The sequence below is a fragment of the Balaenoptera borealis genome, assembly GCF_965194805.1.
Source record: "Balaenoptera borealis genome assembly, chromosome: 8".
Taxonomy (NCBI): domain Eukaryota; kingdom Metazoa; phylum Chordata; class Mammalia; order Artiodactyla; family Balaenopteridae; genus Balaenoptera; species Balaenoptera borealis.
The window spans coordinates 31,786,660-31,813,293 of record NC_138865.1 but is presented as its reverse complement, the minus strand read 5'-3'; the positions used below and the strand labels follow the sequence as shown (position 1 = coordinate 31,813,293).

At 37.5% G+C, this 26,634-nt stretch overlaps 2 protein-coding genes across 8 annotated transcripts in view; both read right to left on the bottom strand.

The window, feature by feature from the left end:
* Nucleotides 1–3,237, bottom strand: part of LOC309633753 (V-type proton ATPase subunit B, brain isoform-like) — a 96,189-nt gene extending 92,952 nt beyond the window's left edge. The window contains exon 1 of the mRNA XM_082403019.1: nt 2,968–3,237. The gene's annotated coding sequence lies outside the window, so the exon portion shown is untranslated. The remainder of the gene's footprint in view (nt 1–2,967) is intronic.
* The window catches only part of LOC309633751 (contactin-associated protein-like 3), a 155,539-nt gene that overhangs the window by 81,211 nt on the left and 47,694 nt on the right, over nt 1–26,634 (bottom strand). The window contains exons 2-4 of one of the 7 annotated variants that reach the window (XM_082403013.1): nt 17,463–17,532; nt 13,449–13,510; nt 13,371–13,404 (exon numbers count right to left, since the gene is read on the bottom strand). The exons of 5 other annotated variants lie outside the window; for them this stretch is intronic. In XM_082403013.1, the coding sequence (XP_082259139.1) occupies nt 13,371–13,401 (31 nt within the window). In that variant the 5' untranslated portion in view covers nt 13,402–13,404; nt 13,449–13,510; nt 17,463–17,532. Of the gene's footprint in view, nt 1–1,398; nt 2,562–13,370; nt 13,405–13,448; nt 13,511–17,462; nt 17,533–26,634 lie in introns of those variants that run through there. One more of the 7 variants, XM_082403014.1, reaches the window with a different exon arrangement.

Here is a 26,634-nt window from a genome sequence, read left to right as displayed (position 1 = left end):
GTTTCAACCAAGTCCTGTATGAGAGTATGTCTTATGCCAGAACCTCACCCAGGTTGACCCCCCCCACCCGCCCCCCGTCTGACTAATTTACTACTGAGAACCAGTTGTAAATAGAGGAAAAATGTCACTGTATCCTTTTGGGGAGAAGATCTTTACCTTTTTAAAAATTTACATACAGTTCTCATTATTTTATCAGGGCTTAAGAATATTTCATTTTTGTTAGTTTTAAAGTCTTGTCTGCAAAGATTACTTGAGTTCTTAAAACACTTCTTAGGAATGAAAGGTTGGCGATCAAAAGACTTGAGCAAATGCTGGTGTTCGTGATTTCTTGTTGGTAGCCTAAATCCCATCCTGCTGGCAAACTCCTCTTTAGAATTTCTCAAATGATGGGACAGGACTAAAAGAACCCTCTACCTTGATTTATGTAGTAACAAATTTCAAATATGGGTTTGAAATACCTTGCTTGTATATACATCTACACATACAAACAAACACCTCCCAAATATTCGAGAGTTAAGGAAAAATCCAATTGGTCAAATTAGCTAATCTAGACTATAATATGATAGTATTATATGTAATATTATAATAATAATAATATATGTAATATATATAATATATGTATTATATATATAATAGTAATTATATATGTAATCTAGACTATCTAGACTATCATCTAGACTACTATATATGTAATATATATAATATATATATTATATATAATAGTAATTATATATGTAATCTAGACTATATAGACTATCTAGACTATTACATATTACTATAATATGTAATCTAGACTATAATACGATAGTAATATATGTAATATTATACTGTAATATAGATTATTATAATAATCTATATTATAATACTATAATATATAGAATATAATAGTCTATAATCTAGACTATAATTACCTCTACTGCCACAAAGGATACTGTCAAATGAGATCAGCAAGCAATTATCAAACACAGTTTGTGTACCCTCTATGAATCTTTAAGTCTGCAAAGACATTTAAATATATACTTGACACTTGAACAACTATAGTAGCCAGCTTTGCGGTGATCAAGGACTCTATAGTATCTAAAATGTTCTTAGCCATGCAAATTTACATAGGTACTTTTAACTTACTGAACTTTTCATCAGAGTACTAAACACATCTAAATAAAACAGAGGCTGAAAAGTGAAAACTAGCATTGACATTTGAAGAGTCAGCCAGAGACCCAGACGAACTGAGCTTAGAGATATATTCAATTCAGAAAAGGCTATCTGCCTGGAGATTCAGACATGGAGCACCTCAGAGCATGTGACTCTTAAAAAAGATGCTCAGTATGAAGAACATGATACCTCTGTGGATTTCAGGGAATAAAATACAAACAGAAAATAAAGAAATATCAAAATAACTGATCTTGCAATATCCTGTAATCACAACTAAGGAGACAAGAAAGGCAGCACAGCACTCTGCTTCTCTGATACGGGAAGGATTTTTGAAGCCATGTTTCCTTTAAGTAAGAGTGACCTCTGGTGACTTTTTAATTGCACCTCAGTGTACTAGGTTAAGTTATTCTACAATTCTTTTATACTAGCAAATCATTTAGTACTACATTTTTAATTTCTTAGCAAAGTGATAAATGCTTTACTGCAGGACCTAAGGCTTTCATGTAAATGCCTCCATTGTAATTAATTCATGGAAACTGTGCCCAAAGCTAAATTAAAATTCTGTCTGAAACACGGGGCAGTATTTTCTTAAAGGAGACTAAGGCTCATTTTCAGGAGTGACTCATATAATATGGCATTAAATGAGCTGAAACTAAATGATGACAACACAAACTTATCACAGCCTCGGGGCATATATGGATGAATGCTGGAAGGGTAACTATTTGTACAAAATGCTTTTCACTTTAGCACAAACTTCCTGGTAAGGGCAGAGTTCCCCAGCCCACCCCACCCCCAGCAGCAAGGTCGGTTTCTAACATGCCTACTAGCACTTTATTGAAATGCATAATAGCTTGCCTTACTCCCTACAACCTGATTTTTAAAAAATTCTTGAGGGGGATGGGGTGTGGATGTAGGACTAAGGGGGCTTTCTTCCAATCCCTCAAGGAAAGAAAAGCCCTATGATGGAGATTTCAATCTGAATAACACTTCGAAAACTTTTTCCGATTTCCAGATTAAAATGCCTTGAGGTCGGCTGAATCAATTTGGCTAGCATCTTTAGATCAGACTCACATTGCCAGTCCAGAACTGAGAGGTTAACACATCTTCACTGAACCAACAAAATGAGAAACACAGCACATCACGATATACAAGCATGTGCACTTGCAAATGAACCTGAATGGCAGGGTATGTTTTTCCTGTAAGCAAAAGCCTTCTAATTCTGAGGGGTCGATCCTTCTCGTAATTCTGCGGACTCACCAGGTTTGCCGCCTGGGCTCTGCTGCGGAGCCTGCCCGCCGCTGCAGCGCCCGACTTCTTGGTACCCGATTCCGCAGGGCGCCGACTGCAAACATCTACGCTAATGCAGGACCCGGCCAGGTCGGCCAACGATTTCCTTTCTGACATAAATCCTCCAAAATGTATTCATAGTAAAAAGAAATAAATGACATATTGGCATGCTCTTCTCTCCTCATCTCCTGCTATTCTCTCTCTCTGGTCTCTCTCCGCCTCAATATTCTCATGCTAATTTTAGGTTTTACTAGAACTTGAGCTTTCTCAATGAATATTCAAAACAACAGCACACAGACAAAATTCAGCTCACAGACAAGTCAAAACAGGCTTTGTGTATTACAGACTTGACAAGTGGAAAAACCATTGTAAACCATCCTATCCAAGCGTTGGGACTTTGCGATGTTTTTTAAATGCCTCATTTTCAGAAGCAGACCAGTGATTCCATTTGTAAAATTCAATTATTTTTTTTAAAAAACACGAATTCTCAGTTGACAGTATAAGTTTTAAAAGATTTGCTGTACTCACAAGTATTCCCTGCTGCTAATGTACTCCAGGGCTGGGCAGACAAAAGAAAGAGCATCCTGAGACAGGCTCCCGCGGCGGAGTCCATGTTCACAGTCGCCGGGGCTCCCCACCCCAAAACCCAAGGTGTCCAGACAGCTGCTCTGAGCCGGAGTCTGCAAGCTCCCTCCCGCTCGGGGTAGCTAGCGCTCCCTCCTCCGGGCTCGGCGAACCCGCGCAGCCGGCGGGGCGGGAGCCCCAACCTGCAGCCACACCCCCACCCCACCCCCACCCCCACCCGCTCCCACCGCGCTGCGAGCTCCACGCGTCCCGGGCGCTCCTGGCGGTGGCGGGAGGAAGTGCGAGTCAAGTCGGTGAAGGTCTTCAACCTGCGCTCGCTCCGAATCCGAATCCGAATCCGCGGTCCTAGCTCCTTCACCGGCAGGTTTCCCACTCTGAACAGCTGAGCAGTTCAGTGGACTTCAGTCTGAGACCGAGCTTCACCACGCTGATGATGCTTGAGCATTAACACCGATGCTAGGAAAAATGTGAGTTTCTTTTCTTTTGGTTGAAAAGAAGTTAGGACAAGTAACTAAACCGGTTTGAAGAAAATATTTACATGTACTGAGAACTGTTGTAAAAAAGACTGCTTTTGTTTTCTCAACTCATTTAATGATTCACATTTAAAAATAAAAACCTAAAGAACCTTATTATGGTAATCATTTCGAAATATATACGGTTATATATACAGTGTTATGTGTCAAAATACATCTCAATAAAGCTGGAAAAAATTAAAATTAAAAAATAATTAATTAAAACACCGACCCGACTTCTACTATAATGTCAGCATTTTATTATGTATATTCCTACTTGGAGATTTGAGAATTGTGGTCAGCAGATATATAAAACTAAAAACTGGCATCCTGGGAGAAGGAATCTTACTCCAGATACCATCAGGGAAGTGACCTTATGTTAAGTAGGTAAATTGAATACACTTAATTGAAGAATGAAGAGTTTTGAATCAACTTCTATATACTGTATGTGTATTCCTTTCCATTCAAATTCTTTAATACAATTACCCAAAAGTTCATATTGAAAAATGATGGAATCTAAAAGGCATCTTAAATAAATAAATAAATGGATAGATAAATAAATGGATAGATAGATAAATTGTTTCAGAGTATACAGATAGAGGCCTGATGGCCCATGGAGGAAGAAGGATTTCAAGATCCATGACCTTGAGGTAAGTCACATGGCCTCCTCTACTTCCTAAAGAGGCTGCCAACAGATGTAAATGAAGGAGGTATGAGCATGGCATCACTAGGATCAATACTCTCCTAAAACTGTGACCAGACTCATGACAAATGTGCTGAGACTTAGGAACAGTGTCCAGGCATTCTTGCACCATCCAAAGTGATCAGAATATGAAAGTAACTTTAACCTTGAGTAGGGCATTATATGCCTGAGAACAAAGCAGAAAAGCTGTTTTTATTATTTCTATTCTGCAACCTGGGTAAAAAACAAGAACAGGAATAGAAAATGTAAATAGCTTGGCAAGGCCACAGAATTTACAAGTAGAATTTGACCCAAATATGTAGATTCTGATCCCAACTTTCCAGCTTTCTCCACTCCTACTCAGGGCCCCTGGGAATCAGGAACTCTTCCCACCCACCCCATCAATCAGCAGTCCCGGGAAACACTGAGCAAAGCTTGCTCGGAGGGTGCATTTAGAACCTTGAAAAAAGCCACAAGCGGTAGAGTGACCTTCATTTATTAGTCAGACATTTTCCTAGTGCCTAATACATGTCCCAGAACCTGAATATGGTATTTCTAATTTTTAAAGCAAATATAAATTAATGATTTACATTAAGTGTCTAATATTTTTTAAAGCCTATACAACAGACAGTCTGTGTGTGTGTGTGTGTAATCTAAATAAATGGTCACAGCATTCCTTTGAAGTAAATGTTACTCTGCCCATTTAATGGATAGACAGACTAACCTCAGAGAGTCTAATGGATGTGTCACAAAGCAAGCCAGACTTGGACCAGGTCAGCTGAGCTCTGAAACCCCTTCTCACTGGCCCTCAGGTCTCTGAAACAGAAAAGTTGTCACCTGGGAAAACTCTATTCAGTTGTTCATGGGAAATCCATTTAAAATGGGTTAGAAGGCGCCTCAATAATTGATGTCAATTAAAACCAAAAAGGACAATGCTGGTAAATTACTTGAGCAGACACTCAGGATGGATTTTCCAAGTCAGAGATGAAACAGCCCACGAGGGATTGAGATTTGCAGGCAGATGTCCTTGTGCAGTGCACAGCATTGACCACTGGACAGCACTGGGGCTATTACATGATCTTCCAAGACAAGGGCAGCCCCAGGTGAGGAGGCTTGAAGAGACCAGGCAAAGCAGGGCCCAAAGCAGGGACTTGCTAGCAGACAGCTGAGGCGACTCCTGGTTTTACCCCTTTCCAGCTGCCTTCTTTCGCTGGAGACTTCGTGGCTTTGTGCTTCACTTTTCTTGTTTGTAGAATGGTGATGATAGCCAGTCATAGAGCCATTATGAAATTATAGGCCTGAAACCCCCACAAAGGGATGGAAACTGCTGAGCATTCCACGTACCAGCCCCAGAGCTGCCCTGGGAGTTGGTACCCACCCGTGAGACCCCCGGCAGCTGCTCAGCATCTGTGATCCTCAGCTTCGTTGTCTGTTTCGTAAGATAATAGAAGTCTTACCAGCAGAGAACTGATCCAAGGGTTACAGGAGAAAATGAATGTCAAGTACTTAACACCATGCTCATCCACAGGGCGCTGGATCAGGTAGGCTGATGCTAGAGCTCCAGGCTCAGAGGAGAAAGGATGCCTAACGGGACCGCCAAGGCCTCCAAGCTAAATCCCTGCAGGCCAGGGGCAGTCCGCTGCATTCTGTGACCTGTTTCCACAGCCCTTTGCTCTTTTATGTAAGAAAGATGACAGATAATCAGCAAGGACCTACTGAATAGCACAGGGAACTCTACTCAACATTCTGTCATAATCTATATGGGAAAAGAATCTGTAAAAGAATGGACACATGTATATGTATAACTGAATCACTTTGCTGTACAACTGAAACTAACACAATATTGTAAATCAGCTATACTCCAATATAAAATTAAATTAAATTTTAAAAAATCAAAACAAAGGAAAGGTGAAGAAAATGTGTAGATCTTGCACATTTCTATAAGTGATGATTCAAACCCCACAAATCACGCACGCGCATATATGTATGTGTCTGCAGAGTTCACACCAAACACAAAAGAGAACTTGAAATCAGCACACGTCACAAGTAAAAGACAAGAAATCAACTTCCGATGTTCAGAAGTGTGTGGACCCTCATATGTGTAAGTGCAGACAGGCTGCCTAGGAAAGTATATTCTAAGTGAAACTACACTCTTGGCATTTCCTGACCAAAGTCTTCTGTTTTCCTGCTCACCTGGGAGCAGTCTGTGCACTCAGGATTCCCTCCCGAGAAGAGGAAGGATCAACTCACCCCACCCGAATGAAATCCTTTCTCAATGCTCTCCATAGATCAAAACATGACTCCATTCATTTTTCTTCTTTATTCAGCAGTTTTCTCCCTGTAAATTATTTCTGCGTGTTTTATCTAAATCTGGGAATACATTTAACTTTACTCTTGTAATGGGAACAGATTTATCATTAAATCCTCTGAAAGAATACTGTGAATAAAATATAATAGTATTTCTATTAGGAGTCATTTTTCCCATAAGCCCCCAGGCAACAAATCCTGAAGAACAATTATGGAGAGACAGACTGCAGGGAGAAGGATTGTCACATGTGTGATAAAAAACACACTGCACGGTGTCTTTGCAGGTTATCTCTGATGAGCTATGTTCCCTATAACTAGCCCTTGGAAGCCCCGGTTTTAACAACCAAAGGATTATGCACCTAATTACATAAATCTCAGCTAGAGAATAGTCAGCCTCATATTGTTACCCGAAAAACTAGGTTCGCCTCTTGGTGGGTGTCGAGCCAAAAGACACAACCAAGACAAAGAGTGAGAGAAGGAAGGATTTGTTACTTGCAGCAAGTAAGTAGAGCACCAGGGATCTTTCCCAAAGCAGTGTCTCCCCAAACAGCAAAACTGGGGAAGTTTTAAGCTAAGGGTACATGTATATTCATGAAAGGGCTTGGGAGGTAGGCAGAGCCCAGGCTTTAGTTGATTGAAATCCGGAGGATCAGAAAAGGTCAACGCCATCATCCCTTAGGTTCCCTCTGACCTGGTGGTTGAGTGCTTCAGGCTCATCTTTACCATGGAAACAGAACTGGAAGTCTTTACAACTGATACATTATTACTAGTGCTACTTCTCTTGCCTGATAACAGTCAGCATTCTTGTTTTCCCTTAAGATCCTTAATTACTGAGACCTGTTCAAGGGCAAGCACTCTGGCCAGGCTTAGATCACAAAATGGCTTGTACTAAATGAATAGGTGTTCTCTAATGTCCAGAAAGCCATGCCTGGTTTTCTTTCTCCATAGACCCCCTACCTTATCTGCTTATAATATTTCTTTCCAATTCAGCCCATTTCAACCCAGGAGGACTTTTGGGGACTAACAAACACTGGTATCTAAGATAGAACAAACCACAACTAAGAACTTGAAGTATAAAAACAATACTGCATGGTATTTCCAAAAGTGCTTAATAAACATTTCACAGGATTGCGCATAAACAACACACTTTTCCTGACATTCTGGCACAAGTAGAATCAGAGAGGCTTAACGTTAAAATGAAGTGCAGAGTCAGCTGTCCAGCATTCTACCCAATTCAAGCACCACAGTCTCCAATATCATCTTGCACACATGTCCACTGACGGCAGCAGCTGAGGTGCATACATATAGAGAAAAGGGAGATTCTAGAACTTCCTTCTATCATATCACAAAGAAGGATAAATTCACAGCATCAACTACATGAGTGTCCAGGAAAAAAAATTCTTTTTTTTTTTTAAACTTTTAAAATTGAGATATATTATACCCTTTAAACAAAATTTCTAATTTTATGAAAGGCATAAAAGGTCACAATTTTTCTTTACTTCTTTGGGGTAGGAAGAGGGAGGCAGAGTTGAGTGGATCCTTAAAAGTCCTTTTCTAATTTAAAATTAAAATCAACATCTGATCTTGACCTAAGAATTTTTCTATTGAGGTATAATTGACATAGAACACTATATTAGTTTCAGGTGTACAATTCAATGATTGGACATTTGTGTGTATTGCAAAATGAACATCACAGTAAGTCTGGTTACCATCAATCACCATACACAGTCACAGATTTTTTTCTTTCTTCTTGTGATGAGAACTTTTAAGATTTACTTGCAGCAACTTGTAAATATGCAATACAGTATTAATAACTATATTCACCATGCTATACATTACATCCCTGTGGCTTATTTATAACTGGAAATTTGTACCTTTTGAACCCCCTTCACTCATGTCACCTACTTCCCACCCCCATCCCCACCCCCCCAGTCTGGCAACCAACTATCTGGTCTCTGTATTTATGAGCTCCTTTTTTTTCTTTTTAAGATTACTCATATAAGTGAGACCATAGGTTATCTTTCTCTAACTTATTTCACTTAGCATAATGCTCTCGAAGTCCCTCCATGTTGTCACAAATGGCAAAATTTCCTTTTTCTTAATGGCTCACTAGTATTCCAGTGTGTGTATCACATTTTTTTAGCCATTCACCCATCAATGAACACTGAAGTTGTTCCCATGTCTCAACTATTGTAAATAATTCTGTAATAAACATGGGTGTGCATATATCTTTTGGAGTTAGTGTTTTCATTTTCTTTGTACAAATACACAGAAGTGAAATTGCTGGATCATATGGTAGTCCCAGTTTTGATCTTTTGAGGAAACTCCATGCTATTTTCCATACTGTCTGTACCAATTTACATTCCCACCAAGAGTGCACAAGTGTCTCCTTCTCTCCACATCCTTGCCAACACTTGTTATTTCTTATCTTTTGATGATAATCATACAAACAGGTGTGAAGTGATATCTCATTGTGGTTTCGATTTGCATTTCCCTGATGATTAGTGACGTTGAGCATCTTTTCCTATACCTGTTGGTCAACTTTGGAATGTGTTCTTTGGAAAAATGTCTATTCAGATCCTTTGCCCATTTTTAATTAGTTTGTTTGCTATTGAGTTGTGCGAGATCTTTATATATATTAGATATTAGCCCATTATCAGATACATGATTTGCAAATATTTCTCCCATTCAATTGGTTGCCTTTTCATTTTGTTGATGGTTTCCTTTACTGTACAAAAGCTTTTTAGTTTGATGTAGTCTCACTTGTTTATTTTTACTTTTATTGCCTTTGCTTTTGGTGTCATATCCAAAAAATCATGGCCATGACCAATGTCCAGGAGTTTACCGTATATGTTTTCTTCTAGGAGTTTTATGATTTCAGGTCTTAAATTCAAGTCTTTATTCCATTTTGAGTTAATTTTTGTATGGTGTAAGGTAGTAGTCTAGTTTTATTCTTTTGCATGTGGCTGTCCAGTTTTGCCAACACCATTTGTTGAACAGACTGTCCTTTCCCCATTGTATATTCTTGGCTCCTTTGTGATAAATTAAGTGACCATGTATGTGTGCGTTTATTTCTGAGCTCTCTATTCTGCTCCATTCATCAATGTGCCTGTTTTTATACCAATATCATACCATAGTTTTGTAATATAACTTAAAATCAGGAAGCATGATGCTTCCAGCTTTGTTCTCTCTTAAGATTGCTTTGCTTATTCAGGGTGTTTTGTGGTTCCTTACACATTTTAGGATTTTTTTGCTCTGTTTCTGTGTAAAATGCCATTGGAATTTTGATAGGGATTGAATTGAATCTGTAGATTGCTTCTGGTAGTATGGACAGTTTAACAATATTAATTCTTCTAATCTTTGAGCCACAGAACATCTTTCCATTTATTTGTGTCTTCTTCAGTTACTTTCATCAGTGTCTTATAGTTTTCAATGTACAGGTCTTTCACCTCCATGGTTAAATTTATTCATAGGTATTTTATTCTTTTGATGCAATTGTAAGTGGTATTGTTTTATTACTAGCATATAGAAATGCAACCAATTTTTGTATATTGATTTTGTATTCTGCAACATTACTAAAGTTGTTTCTTAGTTCTAACAGTGTTTTTTTGGTGGAGTCTTTAGAGTTTTCTATATATAATATCATGTCATCTGCAAATATTGACAATTTTACTTCTTCCTTTCCAGCTGGGTGCTGCTGATTTCCTTTTTTTTTTGGCCTAATTACTCTGACTAGGACTTCTAATACTATGTTGAATAAAAGTGGCGAGAGTGGGCATCTTTCTCTTATTCTTGATCTTAGAGGAAAAGCACAGAGTATGACATCAGCTATGGGCTTCTCATATACGGCCTTTATTGTGTTATAACCAATTTGAGTTTATTGCACAGAATTGAATCTAAATTCAACCATAAGCATTTTAATGATTATCATTAAAAGTCTTTTTAAATTGAAAACAAGACTGAGAACTCGTAATAGTGCTGGTTAATTAAAAAAATACACCCTTAAGGATTAAGTTTATTCCATAATTCCAGTGATATTTTTTTAGGCTGAAGTACTGATGAATGAAGTACTCCAATGTAGAGGAATCTTGAAAATACTCTGAGTGAAATTAGTTAGTCATAAGGAACCACATATTATATGAGCCCATTGATATGAAATGTCAAAAAGGACAAACCTATAGAGACAGAAAGTAGATGAGTGTTTGCTTGGGGCTGTGGGACATGGGACACTTGTAGGCTAGAAAAAGGAAGATTTCTTTTTTTTGGAAATTGATAAAATTTCCAAAATTTTTTTTATCAATAAAATTGATAAAATAGATTGTGGAGATGAATGCACAACTCTGTGAATATACAAAAAAACAATTGAATTGGACACTTTAAGTAGGTGAATTGTACAGTAGGTGAATTATATCTCAAAGCTGTTTTTAAAAAGGAATACAGAAACTCTAGAAAAACACTGAATCCATTGACATCTACTTTACCACACTATTCCAAATAGAAATGTAACTGAAAAATGGGAGTTAAAAAACATAAGCAGCAATATCCGTTATTTACTGCCATAATCATGCTGTGAATCAACCAGAAACCTCAGTGGCAGACACCACTTTACTGAGCTCAGGGGTCTCAAGACCACACTCTTGGCTCAGCAGGTGTTCTGGTCTCCTGCGCACCTGCCTTGGGGAGGCTGTTGTCCGCTGATGGAGAATGGCCCCATCTGAGATGACTGGACTTGTGTATCATTGCGCAGCAAACAAACACAGGCACCTCTCACCGCGGTGGCACAGAACTAAGAGAAGAAGCAGAAAAATACAAGTCTGTTCTGATCTTCGTGTGTCACATCAGCTGGCATTCCACTGACCGAAGTAAATCTCATAACCTAACTCGGGATCAAGGGGTCGGGAGAACAGATTCTGCCTCTTCAGTAACAGGAGCTGAAAAGCCATGTGGCAAAGAGGGTGAATCCAGGAGCGTGAAGAATGAGGACCATTTAGACCTCAGTCTCTGCCCAGCACAGGGTATTCGTGATGGAAGAAAACTGAGCAGAAATTAAATATTTGCCATCTGGCAGCTTCACTTTCTCGCCATTTTCACTTAAAATTGTATCAGAGGGCTTCCCTGGTGGCGCAGTGGTTGAGAATCTGCCTGCTAATGCAGGGGACACGGGTTCGAGCCCTGGTCTGGGAGGATCCCACATGCTGCCCAGCAACTAGGCCCGTGAGCCACAACTACTGAGCCTGCGCGTCTGGAGCCTGTGCTCCGCAACAAGAGAGGCCACGATAGTGAGAGGCCCGCGCACCGCGATGAAGAGTGGCTCCCGCTTGCCGCAACTAGAGAAAGCCCGTGCACAGAAACGAAGACCCAACATAGCAATCAATCAATCAATCAATTAAAAAAAAAAAAGACTCCTCATTTCCTCCTCTTCCCCTTTAAAAAAGAAAAAAAATTGTATCAGAAACTTTGAAATATCTTTCTGTTTCATCTTGATTTAGATAATAGAAAGTTAACATTTTTGTAATTTAGCTCAAATAATGGCTGCATAATTCAAGTAGATTCAAAAGCAAATAGAATCTAACTTATAATAGCAAGTTTTGATATAAATGCCACTGGATGATACTGTGAGTATGTGACATGAGCTGGATGACTTGCTTTTTAATTATAGGAACTTTTAGCTTTTGCAAAGATAACTACTTTTTAAAATGCTTTTCTAGATGTTCTTGTCTTATCACAGAAATACATTCTTATATGTACATGTATAATTCGCATAGAGAAGTGTTAATAACAACTCCCTACACACACACACACACACACACACACACACACACACTTCCATTGCTCTATTGTTATGTCATTGACATAACTGATGAAAACTAGTTTCCTTCATGTCCATACACACATTTATAGGATTAGGTTCATTTTCCTTGTATTGTAATTACAGTATGATGTTATTCCTCAGCTTGAACTAGATTAAAATTTTGCATTTGTATTTTTCATTTCCATGTGGAAAATGAAATCTTATTTTTGCCTGTCAGTCTAAAACCACTTTGAATCGTAAATTGGTCTCCTATGGTAAACCTTTAAGACCTCTTTTTTTTGTTGCTGTAACCTTTTCTACATGGTGGACTTTATTAGTTACATTAATTAAATAACAAATGCCCACCTTATTGAGCTGGGTATGCTTTAATCCACAGGCACAAATCAAAAGAAAGAAATGATTATAACATTAGAGTTAAAAAACAAAAAGCTCTGGTTGATTTTTGTGTAAAGAATGGTTGAAAAGGAACCTAAAGTCGTTCCTTTATTTGAAGGCTTAAGTAATTGTACCTGCCAGGTAATAGACGAGAGGGACGCCTCTCACTTACCACCCCCTTTTGTGTGTTTCAATTACTGGGAAGGTTAATGGTGCTGAACAGCTGAGGTATGAAGGCACCTTTCATTATCTTCCCCATCAGAAGTCCCCAGAGCCCGTTCACCTTCCCTCGTGTTTATGGGAAAAGACACAGTGTTCTCTCACAGCCCAGAGTACATGAGAACCAACTTCTCACAGCCTGGCAGATCTTTGCCAACATTTTCTGGAAAATAATTCTGCCCCTTTCAGAGCCAGCGTGCAATGTAAATTGAACTCAAATACCAACATCATTTAGAATGACTGAAATAATACCTTGATCTTGTGACTTGTATAGTCTCATTCTTCTAAATTTTAACTTTAATGATGCTTATTTATTAAGCAAGTACAGAGGATATGGGCAGAATTTTTCTTTGAATATTTTATATTGAATGAATTGAAATAATTGGGATGTTAAAGGACTAGGGGATGATAATGAACATGTATGCACTGAAGCATTTACTCTGTACTAGGTAGGTTCTCTTCTGTATCATATCATAATGCCACCAAACATTAAAATTTAAAACAATTTATAGGTGTCCCTTTAAGACCCCTCCTCTCTGAATATCGTCCTCCATGTTGACTCCATCAGGATTCACTTACCTAGAAACAAGAGGTAACCTGTGACCAGGGCAGATGTTCAGGGAATGGAAAGGAAATTACGGCTCCACCAAACCTCTCTTGCACAAGTACAGATGTGTTTGTATTTAGCCTGAGACAAAAACTTTGTTCCTTTTCCTTCATTATTGTTCCTAACATGCAACAAAGGCAATTGTAGGAAAGGCAGTGTGGCCCTAAATTCCCCCTCAGCTGATCTTTAAGAACTTCAGACATTTTCCAAAGAAGATTTTGATCTAGGGAAGGACATCAAGCTCCAAATTAAGGTGGAATATGTGGGAAAAGGGTCACTGGGATAGGGTTGCCAGGTAAAATACACCATGCCCAGATAAATTTGAAGTTCATATAAATATATAGTTTGGGAGACATACTTACAATCAACAAATATAAATCTGGCAACTTAACATTGCACTGCACCATACAGATGGCAGATGATTTTAGAAAGGAGGGTCATGGGGATATAAAAAAAGAATGTGAAACTCAGAGTTTTTTCTAGGGTAAGGGTCAACAAACTGGCATGAGGTCCAAATCTGCTTTGTTCCTGTCTAAACAATGTTTCATTGAAACACTGCCACACCCATTCATTAAGTACAGTCCAAGGCTGCTTTCACTCTGCAGTGGCAAGCGTTCAGTAGTTGCAGGCCCACAGAGCCTAAATATTTACTATCTGGCCCTTTAACCAAATAATAAAAAATAAAAAGTCCCAGTTAAACTGCTAAAATTACAATTGTCATTCTAAATACTCACTATTTCCCCTCTCTGATGAAAGGCTTCTTTCCATAGGCATGCCTGATATGATAAAGCTGAAAATATGTAGGCTTTTAAATAAATAATATTATTCTACTCAATGGATTTAAACATAAGGCAATATTGTCACTTCAAGAAAAATAAAAAGAGCTTTGAGAATTTTTTCCATATGTCCACATTTGTGTTTCACAACTCCAGACCACCTAATGCCAACTTTCATTTCTCAGCAAAATGAAGCAGAGAATATTACAAAAGACTCAGCGATGTCAAATCCAGCCACCAGTTAGATCTTCCAATTTTCAGTACAACATTTCCTGCCAGATGTGGCTCAATGTGGCTTAAAGAAGCAATTGTTTAATTCTCATGTGGAGAACTATTGTTCTGGAAGAATGAGGGCATTATAGGATTAATCTCCAAGTAGTAAGAAGAAAAGCTAGGTTTACAAACTCTGTATGACTCTGTATGTGCCAGTGAGTAGCTGGAAGTAAGCGTTCTATTGGAAGATAGGATTTTGTTCCTCAGGAAACCAGCACACTCCTGGGACCCTGGGTTGAAGCCATTTGATGGGTGGATCGCATGAGAAAGGTCTGGCAACCAAAGTCACCCCATGCTGCTGATGCAGATGGCTGGCAGAGACAAGATAAAGTTCACACAGTCACTTGAGGCTTTAAAACCTAGTCTGCAAACGAAAAGTAGAGAAGAAAATTCTATTTCTAATCTACCAGTGAAAGATGTGCATTTCATTTTCAGATTATGAAAGTATCGAAGGAGAAAGGCTGTGCTGTCATGAGTGACGGTGCCTCGGCCGCCAGGACTCCAATCAGAGGCTCAGTGATAAGTGAGAGTGAGCCCAGACTACTGCCAACGCCATGGCCAGAGACCGAAGAACACACGGGGAGGGGTTTCCTAATTGTGGATGGTAAATAACCCTGCATACAAATCCTCCAAGCCACGATCTGGGTAGTGTATTAGAGCAAAGAAGTAACAAAGAAAACAGGCAGGTTGACATTGAGCAGAGAGGACCAAATCAGTTTCAATAGACTTGAGGCTCTGTGGACCTAGGGAAGGACAGGGTACAGAGCCCAACAGGATAGGAGACAAGGAAGGCGTTGGAGCTCTGCTCCTCACCAGAGCTCTCTAAATCTCAGTATCCACATTTTTAAAAAAAATTTATTTATGTTTATTTATTTTATTTTTGGTTGCCTTGGGCTCGTGGGCTTTCTCTAGCTGCGGCAAGCGGGAGCTACCCTTTCTTGCGGTGCGCAGGCTTCTCATTGCGGTGGCTTCTCTTGTTGCAGAGCACGGGATCTAGGCGCGGGCTTCAGTAGTTGTAGGTTGCAGGCTTAGCTGCTCCGCAGCATGTGAGATCTTCCCAGACCAGGGCTCGAACCCGTGTCCCCTGCATTGGCAAGCGGATTCTTAACCACTGCGCCACCAGGGAAGCCCTCAGTATCCACAGTTTTAATATGAGAATAAAATCACGTGTATTTTATAAAAACACTTCCTGGAAAATGGTCACGGCTAGAAATATCATGAGACTTCAATAAATGGCTTATAGTTATAATTACTAACAGAAATATATACAAGAATCTAATAAGAATATGTTTTATAACCTAATGCATTTTGGATCACTCATTTCTATCCCAAAGATTTAATCTATACCATCGTGGTCTCTAAGCTGTAGTTTATGTTTGCCACGAGTTGCTGTGACCAAATGTTACTGTTTTTAGTCCTATAGTTCCTGTAGTTTCTTGTTGCAGTGTTACAAACTAATGTTTCCCAAAAGTAATTTTTGTATGAATAAACAAATAAAAGTGAGAAGCACTCCTATGAAGCCCTTATTAAATATTAAAGGATAAACAGTTCTAATTTAAAAATAAAAGAATTATAATTTTAAGTGCAAATTTGACTAATTGTGCTTTTCAAAAGCTACTGTCAAATAGTTTTCACAACAGTAAGTCTTAAGTTATGATAAAAAAATTCCTTGTGAAATCACACCTGACAAAATGAACCCTAATAAAGTATAATATCTCCTATCTAAACACATTCTTAAATAATTATTTCAATTAAAAAAAAAATTATCAAATTGGGTTGGAATTTGTCAGTTGGTTATCTCTCCATGAAGCACCGCTAAGTTTTTTAAACCTCCATCAGCGAGTGAGAACACCACCTTGGCAGAATCTTAGCAGTTATCAGAAGCAGGAGTTGTGGGAACATATTTACAAGATTAGGGGTCTGAACTCCAATGGTTTAAGGTGGATTTTCAAGATGGGAATCTGACTGGGTTTGGGCAAAACTCATGATATAATAGTTTTGATTTTGTGCTACAAAGGCAACTCAGTAGAGAAAAGATCGTCTGTTCAACAAATAGTCCTGGAGCAATTTGATCCTTGTGTAAACAAAAAATAAATTTTCATTCATATCTCACACTTTATACAAAAGTTAGCTCAAAATGGATTGTAGACCTAATTGTAAAACCTAAAATTATACAACTTTTACAAGAAAACATAGGAGAAAATCTTTGTGACCTTGGGTTAGGCAAATATTTCTTTGATATGACACTAAAATCACAATACATAAAAGAAAAAATCAATCAACTGGACTTCATCATGATAAAAATGTCTGCTCTTTGAAAAAAGCATTCACAGTGAAGAAAATCGAAATAGGAGCCATGGACTGGAGAAAATACTTGTAAGTAACATATTTGATAAAGAACTGGTATCTATAAAGAACATATAAAGAACTCTTAAAACCCAATAATAAGATTTGAACAAACCAAGAAGAGATTGAATTAGTGATCAAAAATATCCCAACAAAAATGTCCAGAACCAGATGACTTCACTGGTAAATTCTACCAAACATTCAAAGAAGAATTAATACCAATCCTTTTCAAAATTTTCCAAAAAATAGAAGTGGAAACACTTTGAAACTCATTTTAGGCGGCCAGCGTTACCCTGATACCAAAACCAGAAAAGGATGCCAAAAAAATAAAATCAATAAATGGCTCATATAATGACTAATAAAAATAAATACAAGAATCTAATAAGAACATGTTTTATAACCTAATCATTTTGGATCACCCATTTCTTTCCCAAAGATTTAATCCCTGATGAACAGTAAACATAGATGCAAAAATCCTCAACAAGACATTAGCAAACAAGATTCTACAGTAATTAATAGAATCACATACCTGAGCAACTGGGATTTATGCTAGGGATGCAAGGATTGTTCAATATCCACAAATCAATCAATGTGACACACTGCATTAACAAAATGAAGGATAAAAATCATATGACCATCTCAATAGACGCAGAAAAAAAGCACTTGACAAAATTCAACATTCATTTAAGAAAAACTCTCAACAAAATGGGTATAGAGGGACTATAGCTCAACATAATAAAGGGCTTATATAACAAGTCCGCAGCTAACATCATACACCATGGTGGAAAGCTGAAAGAGTTTCCTTTGAGATCAGGATCAAGACAAGGATGCCCACACTTTTATTAACCAAGGAGGTGAAAGACCTGTACACTGAAAACTATGACATTAATGAAAGAAGTTGAAGAGGAAACAAAGAAAAAGATATTTTGTGCTCATGGGTTGGGAAAATTAATATTGTTAAAATGTCCATACTACTCAAAGCAATCTACAGGTTCAGTGCAATCTTCATCAAAATTTCAATGGTATTTTTCACATGCATAGAACAAAAAATTCTAAAATTTGTATGGAATCACAAAAGACCCCAAATAGCCAAACCAGTCTTGAGATAGAAGAACAAAGCTGGAGGCATCATGCTCCCTGATTTCAAATTATATTACAAAGCTATAGTAATCAAAACTATGATATACATTGGTATAAAAAAAAGATACATTGATTAATGGAACAAAATAGGGAGACCAGGAATAAACCCACATGTATATGGTAAATTAATTTGTAACAAAGGAGCCAAGAATATACAATGGGGAAAGGACAGTCTTTTTAAGAAATGGTGCTGGGGAAACTGGACAACCACACGGAAAAGAATAAAACAAGACCAGTGTCTTCCGCCATACACAGAAATTAACACGAAATAGATTAAAGACTTGAATGTAAGCTCTGAAACCAGGCTTCCATAAAACTCCCAGATGAAAACATAAAAAAATCCTTCTTCACAAGGATCTTGGCAATGATTTTTTTGGATATGACACCTAAAGCACAAGCAACAAAATAAAAAACAAACAAGTGAGTCTATATCAAATTAAAAAGCTTCTGAGCACCAAAGGAAATAATAAACAAAATGAAAAGGCAACCTATGGAATGGGAAAAAATATTTGCGAACCACACATTTGATTAGGAGTTAATATCCAAAATATGTAAGGAACTCATGCAACTGAATAGCAGAAAAGTCAAATAATCCAATTAAAAAATGAACAAAGAATCTGAAAAGACATTTTTCCAAAGAAGGTATTCAAATGGCCAACAGGTAGCACATAAAAGATGCTCAATATCACTAATTACTGGGAAATGGGAATCAAAACCACAAGGAGATATCACTTTACACCTGTTAGTATGGCTATCACCAAAAACATAAGAGATAAGCATTGGCAAGAATGTGGAATAAAGGGAACCCCTCTGCACTCTTGGTGGGAAAGTAAATTGGTATAGCCATTGTGAAAAGCAGTATGAGGTTACTCAAAAAATTAAAACTGGAACTCCCATGGGATCCAGCAATTCCACTTCTGGGTTTTTAGACAAAGAAAATAAAAACAATAACTCGAAAAGATATATGCACCCCCCATGTTCATTGCAGCATTATTTACTATAGCCAAGATATGGAAACAAAGTGTCCACTGATGAATGAATGTATAAAAATATATATATATATACACAATGAAATATTATTCAGTCATAAAAAAAGAAAGAAATCTTGACATTTGAGATAACATGGATGGACCTTGAGGGCATTATGTTAAGAAAAATATGTCAGATAGAGAAAGACAAATACCATATGATCTTACCTATATGTGGAATCTAAGGAAAACAGAAACAAACAAATAAACAAAACAAGGTTATAGATTTAGAGAACAAATTAGTGGTTGCCAGAGGTGGGGGATGGTGGTATGCATGAAATAGGTAAAGGGGATCAAAAGGTACAAACTTGCAGTTATAAAATAAATAAGTCATTAGAATGTCAACTACAGCACTGAGACTATAGTTAATAATACTGTATAGCATATTTGAAAGTTGCTAAGAGTGTAAATCTTAAAAGTTGTCAATACAAGAAAAAACAATTTTGTAACTATGTATGGTGACGGATGTTAACTAGAATTATTGCAATGATCATTTTGCAATATATACAAACTTTGAATCATTATGTGTACACCTGAGACTAATATAATGTTGTGTGTCATTATACTTTAATTTTTTAAAATAATAATACAAATTTAAAAACCCACCTTTTGAAAAAGTGGCCAAAAATTTTGAATAGACACTTTACCAAAGATATATGTAACACAATTTAGCACATAAAAAGCTATTCTATATGATAGTCATTAGGGAAATGCAAACAAAAGTCACAATGGTATTCTTCTACACACCTGTTAGATGGCTAAAATTAAAAAGATTAATGATAGCAAATGTTCTATTTATAATGCCTAACCTGGAAACAACACAAATATTTATCAGTAAGGGAAAGGATAAACAAATTGTGGTAAATCCATATAGTAGAATAGTCGATAATAAAAATAAATACATTATAGATAAGTGCAAGAATGTGGATTAATTACATGATAATCATGCAGAGGAAGAAACAAGGCAAAAAACAATATATACTGTACGACTCTATTTATATAAAATTCTCTATGCAAATTAACCTGATGTCTAATGGCATCATGTCTAATGGTCAGTTGATGGGAAGAGCAAAGAGGGGTGGGAGGTCAAGTTTATAAAGGAACAATAAAAATCTTTGGGGAGGGCTTCCCTGGTGGTGCAGTGGTTGAGAATCTGCCTGCCAATGCAGGGAACATGGGTTCGAACCCTGGTCTGGGAAGATCCCACATGCCGCGGAGCAACTGGGCCCATGAGCCACAACTACTGAGCCTGCGCGTCTGGAGCCTGTGCTCCGCAACAAGAGAGGCCACGATAATAAGAGGCCCGCGCACCGCGATGAAGAGTGGCCCCCACTTGCCACAACTGGAGAAAGCCCTCACACAGAAACGAAGACCCAACACAGCGAAAAATAAATAAATTAAAAAAAAAAAAAGCCACCTCAGAAAATGCCACTTTGGCATAAATATGGTTTTGAGCTGAAAGCAATTGAAAATCAGCAGATGCAGGAAGAAATCTTCCCTCCCCTTTTCTCCCTAAAAGCAGGGCATGAATTTTCCCTGAGACCGGGGCCCCCCTCTCCCGAACCAGGAAGAAGAGAGTGACTCTTGTCACCAAAGGTGGAGAATGGGCACTGAGGTGAGTCTACATAAACAAACCTTATGAAAATAGCGCTTATCTCCCATCAGGTTCCCCATATATTTCCTACTCACTTTCCTCCAAACCCCCTTTCCTTTCTTAAAAATGGAATCTAAGCCCCCAAGTCTAACTACTTCTTTCAGTTTCACTTCCTTCCTGTTGGACTCTTTCACACAGAAAATATTAATTAAAATAATTTATGTTTTTTCTTCCATTATTCTGTCGTTTGTCAGTTTACTTTGCAGGCCCCTACGAATAAACCTAAGAGGGTAGAGGAAAGAAATTTCCTCTCAGACATCAGCAATGAAGGGGAAAAAATGTTTTAGTGGTGACATGGGAATGAACTTTGGAGTTGGTCAGATCATCACAATGGTCACATCAGTCATCTATGCTGAGCAACCCTCCCTTGGTATTCTTGTCCTGCCTCTATTTCTCATGGTATCTGGTAGCACTGCAGTGCCCAGGAATGTCATGAGCTCTCTCCAAGGTGAGGCCTATATGCAGATATTATTTTATAAACTATTTCCAGAATCTTGTTCAAGGTAAAACCATACAATTCATGTTCTAAGTTCGAAGGCAGCTCAGCTCACAGAGAAGACCTTTGAGAAAGCACAACATGCTTACGGGTCTCTGGCATGGTATCAATGTCAGCCTCTAGACTGTGCCAAAAGCAATTCTGCACTCCCTCGTATTGACCAAACATGGGTAAAATACCTCTTCTGGTGTTTCCTTCTCTCTGATGATGTAGCTACCTGGGAGCCTGTAAGAACTCACTAATACTATGCTTTCTAAGAGCAGTTTCTGCTCTCACTCAAAATTGTATAGTTTTTCTTTAATCATGTGGATAGCTTCAAGATTAGTTTTTTGGTTTTTTTTTTTTTTTTTTTTTTAAATGTCTGAAACATTTATATTAACATATTTCCATACATATTTCCATACAGATACAAATATAAGATTTTTAGAAATTTCATGTAATGTCTGAAACATTTATATTAACATATTTCCATACATATTTCCATACAGATACAAATATAAGATTTTTAGAAATTTCATGTAATGTCTGAAACATTTATATTAACATATTTCCATACATATTTCCATACAAATACAAGATTTTTAGAAATTTCATGTAATGTCTGAAACATTTATATTAACATATTTCCATACATATTTCCATACAAATACAAATATAAGATTTTTAGAAATTTCATGTAATGTCTGAAACATTTATATTAACATATTTCCATACATATTTCCATACAAATACAAATATAAGATTTTTAGAAATTTCATGTAATGTCTGAAACATTTATATTAACATATTTCCATACAAATAACCCAATGAAAGTTTAGTATTAGTTGTTTTGTTTGTTTTTTTATATTGCAGGTTCTTATTAGGCATCAGTTTTATACACATCAGTGTATACATGTCAATCCCGATCGCCCAATTCAGCACACCACCATCCCCACCCCACCGCAGTTTTCCCCCCTTGGTGTCCATATGTCCATTCTCTACATCTGTGTCTCAACTTCTGCCCTGCAAACTGGCTCATCTGTACCATTTTTCTAAGTTCCGCATACATGCATTAATATACGATATTTGTTTTTCTCTTTCTGACTTACTTCACTCTGTATGACAGTCTCTAGATCCATCCACGTCTCAACAAATGACTCAATTTCGTTCCTTTTTATGGCTGAGTAATATTCCATTGTATATATGTACCACAACTTCTTTATCCATTCGTCTGTTGATGGGCATTTAGGTTGCTTCCATGACCTGGCTATTGTAAATAGTGCTGCAATGAACATTTGGGTGCATGTGTCTTTTTGAATTACGGTTTTCTCTGGGTATATGCCCAGTAGTGGGATTGCTGGGTCATATGGTAATTCTATTTTTAGTTTTTTAAGGAACCTCCATATTGTTCTCCATAGTGGCTGTATCAATTTACATTCCCACCAACAGTGCAAGGGGGTTCCCTTTTCACCACACCCTCTCCAGCATTTGTTGTTTGTAGATTTTCTGATGATGCCCATTCTAACAGGAGTGAGGTGATACCTCATTGTAGTTTTGATTTGCATTTCTCTAATAATTAGTGATGTTGAGCATCTTTTCATGTGCTTTGTGGCCATCTGTATGTCTTCTTTGGAGAAATGTCTATTTAGGTCTTCTGCCCATTTTTGGATTAGGGTGTTTGTTTCTTTAATATTGAGGTGAATGAGCTGTTTATATATTTTGGAGATTAATCCTTTGTCCGTTGATTCATTTGCAAATATTTTCTCCCATTCTGAGGGTTGTCTTTTCGTCTTGTTTATGGTTTCCTTTGCTGTGCAAAAGCTTTGAAGTTTCATTAGGTCCCACTTGTTTATTTTTGTTTTTATTTCCATTACTCTAGGAGGTGGATCAAAAAAGATCTTGCTGTGATTTATGTCAAAGAGTGTTCTTCCTATGTTTTCCTCTAAGAGTTTTATAGTGTCCAGTCTTATATTTAGGTCTCTAATCCATTTTGAGTTTATTTTTGTGTATGGTGTTAGGGAGTATTCTAATTTCATTCTTTTACATGTAGCTGTCCAGTTTTCCCAGCACCACTTATTGAAGAGACTGTCTTTTCTCCATTGTATATCTTTGCCTCCTTTGTCATAGATTAGTTGACCATAGGTGCGTGGGTTAATCTGTGGGCTTTCTATCTTGTTCCATTGATCTATGTTTCTGTTTTTGTGCCAGTACCATATTGTCTTGATTAATGTAGCTTTGTAGTATAGTCTGAAGTCAGGGAGTCTGATTCCTCCAGCTCCATTTTTTTCCCTCAAGACTGCTTCGGCTATTCGGGGTCTTTTGTGTCTCCATACAAATTTTAAGATGATTTGTTCTAGCTCCATAAAAAATGCCATTGGTAATTTGATAGGGATTGCATTGAATCTGTAGATTGCTTTGGGTAGTATACTCATTTTCACAATGTTGATTCTTCCAATCCAAGAACCTGGTATATCTCTCCATGTGTTGGTATCATCTTTAATTTCTTTCATCAGTGTCTTATAGTTTTCTGCGTACAGGTCTTTTGTCTCCCTAGGTAGGTTTATTCCTAGGTATTTTATTCTTTTTGTTGCAATGGTAAATGGGAGTGTTTCCATAATTTCTCTTTCAGATTTTTCATCATTAGTGTATAGGAATGCAAGAGATTTCTGTGCATTAATTTTGTATCCTGCAACTTTACCATATTCATTAATTAGCTCTAGCAGTTTTCTGGTGGCAGTTTTAGGATTCTCTATGTGTAGTATCATGTCATCCGCAAACAGTGACAGTTTTACTTCTTCTTTTCCAATTTGTATTCCTTTTATTTCTTTTTCTTCTCTGATTGCCGTGGCTAGGACTTCCAAAACTATGTTGAATAATAGTGGTGAGAGTGGACATCCTTGTCTCGTTCCGGATCTTAGAGGAAATGCTTTCAGTTTTTCACCATTGTGAATGATGTTTGCTGTGGGTTTGTCATATATGGCCTTTATTATGTTGAGGTAGGTTCCCTCTATGCCCACTTTCTGGAGAGTTTTTATCAGAAATGGGTGTTGAATTTTGTCAAAAGCTTTTTCTGCATCTATTGAGATGATCATATGGTTTTTCTTCTTCAATTTGTTAATATGGTGTATCACATTGATTGATTTGCGTATATTGAAGAATCCTTGCATCCCTGGGATAAATCCCACTTGATCGTGGTGTATGATCCTTTTAATGTGTTGTTGGATTCTGTTTGCTAGTATTTTGTTGAGGATTTTTGCATCTATATTCATCAGTGATATTGCTCTGTAATTTTCTTTTTTTGTAGTGTCTTTGTCTGGTTTTGGTATCAGGGTGATGGTGGCCTCATAGAATGAGTTTGGGAGTGTTCCTTCCTCTGCAATTTTTTGGAAGAGTTTGAGAAGGATGGGTGTCAGCTCTTCTCTAAATGTTTGATAGAATTCACCTGTGAAGCCATCTGGTGCTGGACTTTTGTTTGTTGGAAGATTTTTAATCACAGTTTCAATTTCATTACTTGTGATTGGTCTGTTCATAGTTTCTGTTTCTTCCTGGTTCAGTCTTGGAAGGTTATACCTTTCTAAGAATTTGTCCATTTCTTCCAGGTTGTCCATTTTATTGGCATAAAGTTGCTTGTAGTAGTCTCTTAGGATGCTTTGTATTTCTGCGGTGTCTGTTGTAACTTCTCCTTTTTCATTTCTGATTTTATTGATTTGAGTCCTCTCCCTCTTTTTCTTGATGAGTCTGGCTAATGGCTTATCAATTTTGTTTATCTTCTCAAAGAACCACCTTTTAGATTTATTGATCTTTGCTATTGTTTTCTTTGTTTCTATTTCATTTATTTCTGCTCTGATCTTTATGATTTCTTTCCTTCTGCTAACTTTGGGTTTTGTTTGTTCTTCTTTCTCTAGTTTCTTTAGGTGTAAGGTTAGATTGTTTACTTGAGATTTTTCTTGTTTCTTTAGGTAGGCTTGTATAGCTATAAACTTCCCTCTTAGAACCGCTTTTGCTGCATCCCATAGGTTTTGGGTCGTCGTGTTTTCATTGTCATTTGTCTCTAGGTATTTTTTTATTTCCTCTTTGATTTCTTCAGTGATCTCTTGGTTATTTAGTAACGTATTGTTTAGCCTCCATGTGTTTGTCCTTTTTACGTTTTTTTCCCTGTAATTCATTTCTAATCTCATAGCGTTGTGGTCAGAAAAGATGCTTGATATGATTTCAATTTTCTTAAATTTACTGAGGCTTGATTTGTGACCCAAGATGTGATCTATCTTGGAGAATGTTCCGTGTGCACTTGAGAAGAACGTGTAATCTGCTGTTTTTGGATGGAATGTCCTATATATATCAATTAAATCTATCTGGTCTATTGTGTCATTTAAAGCTTCTGTTTCCTTATTTATTTTCATTTTGGATGATCTGTCCATTGGTGTAAGTGAGGTGTTAAAGTCCCCCACTATTATTGTGTTACTGTCGATTTCCTCTTTTATAGCTGTTAGCAGTTGCCTTATGTATTGAGGTGCTCCTATGTTGGGTGCATATATATTTATAATTGTTATATCTTCTTCATGGATTGATCCCTGGATCATTATGTAGTGTCCTTCCTTGTCTCTTGTAACATTCTTTATTTTAAAGTCTATTTTATCTGATATGAGTATAGCTACTCCAGCTGTCTTTTGATTTCCATTTGCATGGAATATCTTTTTCCATCCCCTCACTTTCAGTCTGTATGTGTCCCTAGGTCTAAAGTGGGTCTCTTGTAGACAGCATATATATGGGTCTTGTTTTTGTATCCATTCAGCCAGTCTATGTCTTTTGGTTGGGGCATTTAATCCATTCACGTTTAAGGTAATTATCGATATGTATGTTCCTATGACCATTTTCTTAATTGTTTTGGGTTTGTTTTTGTAGGTCCTTTTCTTCTCTTGTGTTTCCCACTTAGAGAAGTTCCTTTAGCATTTGTTGTAGAGCTGGTTTGGTGGTGCTGAATTCTCTTAGCTTTTGCTTGTCTGTAAAGCTTTTGATTTCTCCATCAAATCTAAATGAGATCCTTGCCGGGTAGAGTAATCTTGGGTGTAGGTTCTTCCCTTTCATCACTTTAAGTATATCATGCCACTCCCTTCTGGCTTGCAGAGTTTCTGCTGAGAAATCAGCTGTTAACCTTATGGGAGTTCCCTTGTATGTTATTTGTCGTTTTTCCCTTGCTGCTTTCAATAATTTTTTTTTGTCTTTAATTTTTGCCACTTTGATTACTATGTGTCTCGGCGTGTTTCTCCTTGGGTTTATTCTGTATGGGACTCTCTGCGCTTCCTGGACTTGGGTGGCTATTTCCTGTCCCATGTTAGGGAAGTTTTCTACTATAATCTCTTCAAATATTTTCTCTGGTCCTTTCTCTCTCTCTTCTCCTTCTGGG